A 9,068-nucleotide genomic window follows, 5' to 3' on the forward strand; every position below is an offset into this window, starting at 1 on the left:
TGTAAACAAACAATTTACACCAGAATCACCACTAAACAGCTGTTCAACATCACAGGGAAAAATTCCTCTTATCCACGGGGAATGCGATGACTGGATGGAAAACAATGTTGACATCAAGATCATAACATGTCTAAAGGAGAACTCTAATGACTAGCTGTAACCAACAATAAAAGCCTCCGTTGCAAAGAACCCCCCACCTCTCTCCCACCCTTTTAAAAATATCTACAGATATATAATATATACATGAATGTAATTATTTCCATTTAAAAAAATGCAGGTATATAACCTAAAAGCAGATGGTCTCCAGCAGCAGAAGACCACACCGGGTTCCCTCCTGTCAGTAAGAACAGCAAACTGAGGCTACAATTCACACAGATTCACCAGAACTGGACAATAGAAGATGGAGAAACGTTGCTGGTCTGATGAGTCTCCAGTTCAGCTCCACATTCACATGGTAGGATCAGAATCTGCTGGAAACATCTTGACAACATGGATCCATCACAATGTGGTGGAACGAGAGGCTCTCATCACGATGTGGTGGAACGTGAGATTCTTATCTGTCATTGAGTGTGGAGGTGTGGACACAAATGATGGACAGCGTGCCAGGAGGCAGATGAGTTGCAGTAACAGGTTTTAATCCAAAAAACTAAACTGATAAGAAGACAGGACGGAGACAAAAAGCTAACACAGGTGAATAAGGACAAACTAACACCATGAACCAGCACTGATAACTAAACGAAAGAGTCTAAATAGGCCGAGACGACGGGAGCAGGCTCGGCTGTGGAGGACGGCCCTAAGGCCGAGACGACGGGAGCAGGCTCGGCTGTGGAGGACGGCCCTAAGGCCGAGGCGACGGGAGCAGGCTCGGCTGTGGAGGACGGCCCTAAGGCCGAGACGACGGGAGCAGGCTCGGCTGTGGAGGACGGCCCTAAGGCCGAGGCGACGGGAGCAGGCTCGGCTGTGGAGGACGGCCCTAAGGCCGAGGCGACGGGAGCAGGCTCGGCTGTGGAGGACGGCCCTAAGGCCGAGACGACGGGAGCAGGCTCGGCTGTGGAGGACGGCCCTAAGGCCGAGACGACGGGAGCAGGCTGATGATGACATTGGAGGTGTGGGCTGAGGGGCTGGCAATGACACCCATGATGTTAACCGTGGAGTTGGCAATGAGACCCATGACACGCGCCATTGAGCTGGTGGCGATGCCCAAGATATGGACCGTGGAGCCACCTGCTTGAAAGCCAGTCTGGTTATCATGGATGAAGGCTGGACTTCCCTCTCCACTGGCTGTGGTTCATCATCCAGCCCAAGTAGCATTCCCATCAGTTCACTGGACGTAATGCTCACTGGTGGTTTTTGCTTTCGGCACACAAAGCGGGGTAGCTGGAAGGCACAGGGTCAGGCTCTTCACTGGTCGGGAGGTTCTTGGCTGCCTCCCAAAACGATAAGAGTGAGATTATCTCTGCTGGGTCCGTGCCTGGCATGGACACTGGAGATGTGCACCATGGAGACTGGGGTGACACACCAGACATGGACTGTAAGGAACCAGGGTGACCTCTCAAGACACAGGGCTAGTAGCGGCACAAGAGTTGAGATTGGAGGTTAAGAACAGAGGGCTGAATATAGACACTAGGGACTAGGATGGAATTAGGTCTGGATGATTGGTGGATCCATAATAGGGTCTCAACATCCTCCCTGGCCTTTGTCAGCAGCTCGGCCATTCCATGCTGATCCAGACAACAGGAGAAGGAATTTACGACAGCCACAAACCTCCTGGCTGCTGCCAGCTGTACATGGACGGGGTTGGGAGCCGATCTAATTCCTAGAAGCGAGATGCACTAAGGTGAAATGTCCTTACGTCCATATACGCTGGGTCCATAGATGGCTGGTTTGTTCTGTCAAGGTGAGGTGGAGGTGTGGAGCCAAATGCAGAGAAGGAAGCAGGGATGCAGAATCAAGATCAGAATCAAGTTTTAATAAGCTAAATGGAAAACCGGAAGGCTAAACTCAAGCAGGGACAACAACAAACACAATGAACCAGTACTGAAGAGAAACAAAGTAGTATACATACACAGAACAAAACACAGGGTGGAATGACTTAACTAAATGAAACCAGGTGAGCTAATGAACAGCAGGCAAAACAGGAAACAAGACACAAGGGAACTAAACAGGGAAACCTACACAAAGACACAAAAATCCAAACCATGACATCGTAGTGATGTGGTGGAACGGGACATTCTCATTAACTCAGTACTAGAAAGTTGTCCTGATTATCTTTTTAAATATTACTTTGAACTACCACTTCCTACAGGTGTAATGTGGTGGAAATACCATCCATCCATCCATCCATCCATCTTCTGCTGCTTATCTGGGGTCGGGTCGCGGGGGCAGCAGCCTAAGCAGGGAAGCCCAGACTTCCCTCTCTCCAGCCACATTTGCCAACTCTGCGGGGGGGGATCCCGAGGCATTCCCAGGCCAGCCGAGAGATATAATCCCTCCAGCGTGTCCTGGGTCTTCCCCGGGATCTCCTCCCAGAGGGACGTGCCTGGAACACCTCACCAGGGAGGTCCAGGAGGCATCCTGACCAGATGCCCGAGCCACCTCAACTGGTTCCTCTCGATGCGGAGGAGCAGCGGCTCTACTCTGTTCTCCTCCCGGATGACCGAGCTCCTCACCCTATCTCTAAGGGAGAGCCCGGCCACCCTGCGGAGGAAACTCATTTCAGCCGCCTGTATACGAGATCTCCTTCTTTGCCCAGTTCTTCACAACAAACCAGCTCTGAACAAACTGCGGCCAAGACGATGATGTGGGATTTATTAAGCCCAAACAGTGAAGGTGGTGCGAAGGACTGTTGAAATGCAAGCATGTTTTATTCGTCATCTTATTGTTCTTATTCACCTGAACAGAGGCACTTGTAGTTGTTCCTGTCTTTTAACAAAGGGACTATCAGAGGGAACAAAGGAAAAACAAATCTGCCTGTAGCTCTACATGGTAACAGCTGCTTCTAACTGGACTCTCACCAGTCTGACCAGCACTTATCTATGATGTCCTCTACTGGACTCCCACCAGTCTGACCAACACTTATCTATGATGTCCTCTACTGGACTCTCACCAGTCTGACCAACACTTATCTATGATGTCCTCTACTGGACTCCCACCAGTCTGACCAACACTTATCTATGATGTCCTCTACTGGACTCCCACCAGTCTGACCAGCACTTATCTATGATGTCCTCTACTGGACTCCCACCAGTCTGACCAGCACTTATCTATGATGTCCTCTACTGGACTCCCACCAGTCTGACCAGCACTTATCTATGATGTCCTCTACTGGACTCCCACCAGTCTGACCAGCACTTATCTATGATGTCCTCTACTGGACTCCCACCAGTCTGACCAACACTTATCTATGATGTCCTCTACTGGACTCCCACCAGTCTGACCAGCACTTATCTATGATGTCCTCTACTGGACTCCCACCAGTCTGACCAACACTTATCTATGATGTCCTCTACTGGACTCCCACCAGTCTGACCAGCACTTATCTATGATGTCCTCTACTGGACTCTCACCAGTCTGACCAGCACTTATCTATGATGTCCTCTACTGGACTCCCACCAGTCTGACCAGCACTTATCTATGATGTCCTCTACTGGACTCCCACCAGTCTGACCAGCACTTATCTATGATGTCCTCTACTGGACTCTCACCAGTCTGACCAGCACTTATCTATGATGTCCTCTACTGGACTCTCACCAGTCTGACCAGCACTTATCTATGATGTCCTCTACTGGACTCCCACCAGTCTGACCAGCACTTATCTATGATGTCCTCTACTGGACTCCCACCAGTCTGACCAGCACTTATCTATGATGTCCTCTACTGGACTCCCACCAGTCTGACCAACACTTATCTATGATGTCCTCTACTGGACTCCCACCAGTCTGACCAGCACTTATCTATGATGTCCTCTACTGGACTCCCACCAGTCTGACCAGCACTTATCTATGATGTCCTCTACTGGACTCCCACCAGTCTGACCAGCACTTATCTATGATGTCCTCTACTGGACTCCCACCAGTCTGACCAGCACTTATCTATGATGTCCTCTACTGGACTCCCACCAGTCTGACCAACACTTATCTATGATGTCCTCTACTGGACTCCCACCAGTCTGACCAGCACTTATCTATGATGTCCTCTACTGGACTCCCACCAGTCTGACCAGCACTTATCTATGATGTCCTCTACTGGACTCCCACCAGTCTGACCAACACTTATCTATGATGTCCTCTACTGGACTCCCACCAGTCTGACCAACACTTATCTATGATGTCCTCTACTGGACTCCCACCAGTCTGACCAACACTTATCTATGATGTCCTCTACTGGACTCCCACCAGTCTGACCAGCACTTATCTATGATGTCCTCTACTGGACTCTCACCAGTCTGACCAGCACTTATCTATGATGTCCTCTACTGGACTCTCACCAGTCTGACCAGCACTTATCTATGATGTCCTCTACTGGACTCCCACCAGTCTGACCAGCACTTATCTATGATGTCCTATACTGGACTCCCACCAGTCTGACCAACACTTATCTATGATGTCCTCTACTGGACTCCCACCAGTCTGACCAACACTTATCTATGATGTCCTCTACTGGACTCCCACCAGTCTGACCAACACTTATCTATGATGTCCTCTACTGGACTCCCACCAGTCTGACCAGCACTTATCTATGATGTCCTCTACTGGACTCTCACCAGTCTGACCAACACTTATCTATGATGTCCTCTACTGGACTCTCACCAGTCTGACCAACACTTATCTATGATGTCCTCTACTGGACTCCCACCAGTCTGACCAACACTTATCTATGATGTCCTCTACTGGACTCCCACCAGTCTGACCAGCACTTATCTATGATGTCCTCTACTGGACTCTCACCAGTCTGACCAGCACTTATCTATGATGTCCTCTACTGGACTCCCACCAGTCTGACCAGCACTTATCTATGATGTCCTCTACTGGACTCCCACCAGTCTGACCAGCACTTATCTATGATGTCCTCTACTGGACTCCCACCAGTCTGACCAACACTTATCTATGATGTCCTCTACTGGACTCCCACCAGTCTGACCAACACTTATCTATGATGTCCTCTACTGGACTCTCACCAGTCTGACCAACACTTATCTATGATGTCCTCTACTGGACTCTCACCAGTCTGACCAACACTTATCTATGATGTCCTCTACTGGACTCTCACCAGTCTGACCAGCACTTATCTATGATGTCCTCTACTGGACTCCCACCAGTCTGACCAGCACTTATCTATGATGTCCTCTACTGGACTCTCACCAGTCTGACCAACACTTATCTATGATGTCCTCTACTGGACTCCCACCAGTCTGACCAACACTTATCTATGATGTCCTCTACTGGACTCCCACCAGTCTGACCAACACTTATCTATGATGTCCTCTACTGGACTCTCACCAGTCTGACCAACACTTATCTATGATGTCCTCTACTGGACTCCCACCAGTCTGACCAGCACTTATCTATGATGTCCTCTACTGGACTCTCACCAGTCTGACCAGCACTTATCTATGATGTCCTCTACTGGACTCCCACCAGTCTGACCAACACTTATCTATGATGTCCTCTACTGGACTCTCACCAGTCTGACCAGCACTTATCTATGATGTCCTCTACTGGACTCTCACCAGTCTGACCAGCACTTATCTATGATGTCCTCTACTGGACTCTCACCAGTCTGACCAACACTTATCTATGATGTCCTCTACTGGACTCCCACCAGTCTGACCAGCACTTATCTATGATGTCCTCTACTGGACTCCCACCAGTCTGACCAGCACTTATCTATGATGTCCTCTACTGGACTCCCACCAGTCTGACCAGCACTTATCTATGATGTCCTCTACTGGACTCTCACCAGTCTGACCAGCACTTATCTATGATGTCCTCTACTGGACTCTCACCAGTCTGACCAGCACTTATCTATGATGTCCTCTACTGGACTCCCACCAGTCTGACCAACACTTATCTATGATGTCCTCTACTGGACTCTCACCAGTCTGACCAACACTTATCTATGATGTCCTCTACTGGACTCCCACCAGTCTGACCAACACTTATCTATGATGTCCTCTACTGGACTCCCACCAGTCTGACCAGCACTTATCTATGATGTCCTCTACTGGACTCCCACCAGTCTGACCAACACTTATCTATGATGTCCTCTACTGGACTCCCACCAGTCTGACCAGCATTTATCTATGATGTCCTCTACTGGACTCTCACCAGTCTGACCAACACTTATCTATGATGTCCTCTACTGGACTCTCACCAGTCTGACCAGCACTTATCTATGATGTCCTCTACTGGACTCTCACCAGTCTGACCAGCACTTATCTATGATGTCCTCTACTGGACTCCCACCAGTCTGACCAGCACTTATCTATGATGTCCTCTACTGGACTCCCACCAGTCTGACCAGCACTTATCTATGATGTCCTCTACTGGACTCCCACCGGTCTGACCAGCACTTATCTATGATGTCCTGTACTGGACTCCCACCAGTCTGACCAGCACTTATCTATGATGTCCTCTACTGGACTCCCACCAGTCTGACCAGCACTTATCTATGATGTCCTCTACTGGACTCCCACCAGTCTGACAAACACTTATCTATGATGTCCTCTACTGTTTCACTTCTTGCTTGTGTTCTCATTTTCAGGTGTAAGTTGGGATAAAGCGTCTGCTGATGACTTGAGATCAGAATAGAATAGAACTCGAATAGCATCTGTTTTTCTGCTCGTCAGACGTCATGGGTGAGCAGCCAAAAATCCATGTCTTTCTGGGAGCTCCTCCCCCGTCCTCGGAAGCTGAAGCCTGCGTAGAAGGAGAGGATTATCCGCCAGCCTGCTGGAGACATCTGGAGCTCACCTGGGAGGAGGGGCGGCTCAGACCTGCAGCAGGTGGGGTGTTTAGGGGTCATCACCCTCTAGAAAGCCAGACTTACACAGATTCTGTTGTTTAGATGACATGGTTTCTCTTTTCCTTCCTCCAGGGTGTAGGTTTATTTTTGGCAGTGATAAGGACATAAACATGTCTCACACTTTGTTTGCATACTCATGTGACTGGATAGAAACCTGAACATGCAGACGTTGTCATGAAAAATGATCTGAAGGGTCAGATTAATGAGGGTTTGTCTAGTTTCTGCCGTTAAAAGAATTCAGGATTATTTTATGTGATCATTCCGGTATTTCATGAGTTGAAGATGTCTCCTTGCATTTTATTTTACACCTATATTTTCCAAGCAGTTTGCACTTCAGCACAATCATCACCATCATCATCATCATCATCATCATCATAGAAGAAATATTGGTCACAAAGAAATCCATAAAATTCATCAGCTTAATGAGAATTTAAAGGAAAATATGAGCATCAACAAGTAAAATGACAAACTCTGGGATAAACCATCCTCTCATACTTCTAAAAATATATTTATCCTTTTTGATTGTCTGCAGTTGCACAGAAGCTGTGAACCTCCATCATGGAAAACTTACTCCACCACCCTTGTTAAAAACAATCTGAACCTTTCATTGTACCAGGCATCAGAAACGGACATGACATTTTGGGAAATAAGGGTGGTCTAATAATTCTTTATGCGACTGTTTATTGAAACCCTCCAGGCTCCAGTTGGAATCATTAGAATATCTATAAAAGGCTGAATAAGTCCACATCCCAGCTGTCAGCTCTACGCTAACAACGGTTTGCCTTGGCCATCTGGAGACCTCTCCCAATAAAAAGAAGTTTTATTTCCTAGAGGGGAGATAGGTAGCTCAGCCGCTGATGTTAACATGAGTTCATGGAGGGTGGACGCCGAGAATCTTGCCACTGCCGCCATGACACTGTTTCTCTCCAGTTTTCTTCTTTTCTTTTCTATTTTCTATCAGTCTAATTCTATTTTTCAAACATGTTAAAGTTATTCTGGTCTTTTTTCATCTTTACTGAACAAAAACTCCTTTTGCATCAACATGCCTCACACAGCCTTTCTTCAGAAGCTCCTGCCATCATCCTTATCTTTCTTTATCTTATGTTCCCATTCGTCATGCTGCTGTTCTTCACCTGCTCATCCTGATCTCCTCCTTCGCTGGTTGCATGTTAGCTGTACTCCTCAACACTGCCCCCGGCGCGTCGGTGGTATTACTGCAGTTGCTGCATCAAGAAACAGATCCACAAGGTGCACAGAAACTGACCAAACAACACAGGAGATGGACAGAGGTGTCTCGCCGCCTCTCTTCTACGTCGAGCATTAAAGGACTTGGAGGCGGGGCTTACAGCAGCAATGTCGCTGACAGACGCACAGATCTGTCGGCTGTGGGCAACGGAAAACGCAGGAGTTGCTGGGTGTTGACATGGACTTGTCCCTACACAAGTCTCCCTCCTGTTTTCTTCAGGGTCTTACAGTCTGCCCTTGTCTTGTTGTGCTGTTTCGGTTAGGTCCAGCTCTGGGGCCCCCTGACTCTCTGGGCCCCGGGACCTCTACCTGTGTTTTCATCTGAACATCAGCAAGAACCAAAACACATTGGTGAAGGTATTTTCCTTCTTTTCAGGTCAACCTGGAGATGAGGCCGGATTGTCCCGAGGGGATGGTGAGCGTGAGGAGGCAGATCCATCTGAGAAAAGTTTACCTTTCCAGGAAGCTCCCACCAACTCTGGAGCGTATTGGATGGAAGATAATCTGCTAACTCCTGAAAAGACAGAAGTGAGCAGAGAGGAAAAGTCTGGTGCTGATGGAGAAGATCCATGTTCAGCTTCAGTTCATGAGTATCTGGACTGCTGTTTCCCTGCCGCTCAACCAGAACAAGAACCTGAGCCTGGAAGTGGATCCAAACAGCAGCCGTTACCTGCCGTTCCTCCTCTGTCGGCTCAGACTGACTACCTGAGCACCTGGACTCTCAGCCAGGCCTTGATCCTGAGAGGCAGGCATGGCATCCAGTCAGCAGCCAGCCTGGAGAAAACCCTGCCCGAACATAC

The 9,068-nt window shown here is 48.5% G+C and overlaps 1 protein-coding gene across 1 annotated transcript in view; it reads left to right on the plus strand.

The window, feature by feature from the left end:
- Positions 1–1,139: 1,139 nt before the first annotated feature.
- shld2 (shieldin complex subunit 2) overlaps positions 1,140–9,068 on the plus strand; it is a gene marked incomplete at both ends in the record, with an annotated part of 14,169 nt that continues 6,240 nt past the window's right edge. The window contains 5 exons of the mRNA XM_079249359.1: positions 1,140–1,214; positions 1,704–1,796; positions 1,876–1,897; positions 6,848–7,003; positions 8,645–9,068. The exon at positions 8,645–9,068 is cut by the window's right edge and continues 376 nt beyond it. Coding sequence (XP_079105485.1) covers positions 1,140–1,214; positions 1,704–1,796; positions 1,876–1,897; positions 6,848–7,003; positions 8,645–9,068 — 770 coding nt within the window. The remainder of the gene's footprint in view (positions 1,215–1,703; positions 1,797–1,875; positions 1,898–6,847; positions 7,004–8,644) is intronic.

Source organism: Telmatherina bonti (assembly GCF_933228915.1).
Source record: "Telmatherina bonti genome assembly, chromosome: 11".
NCBI lineage: Eukaryota > Metazoa > Chordata > Actinopteri > Atheriniformes > Telmatherinidae > Telmatherina > Telmatherina bonti.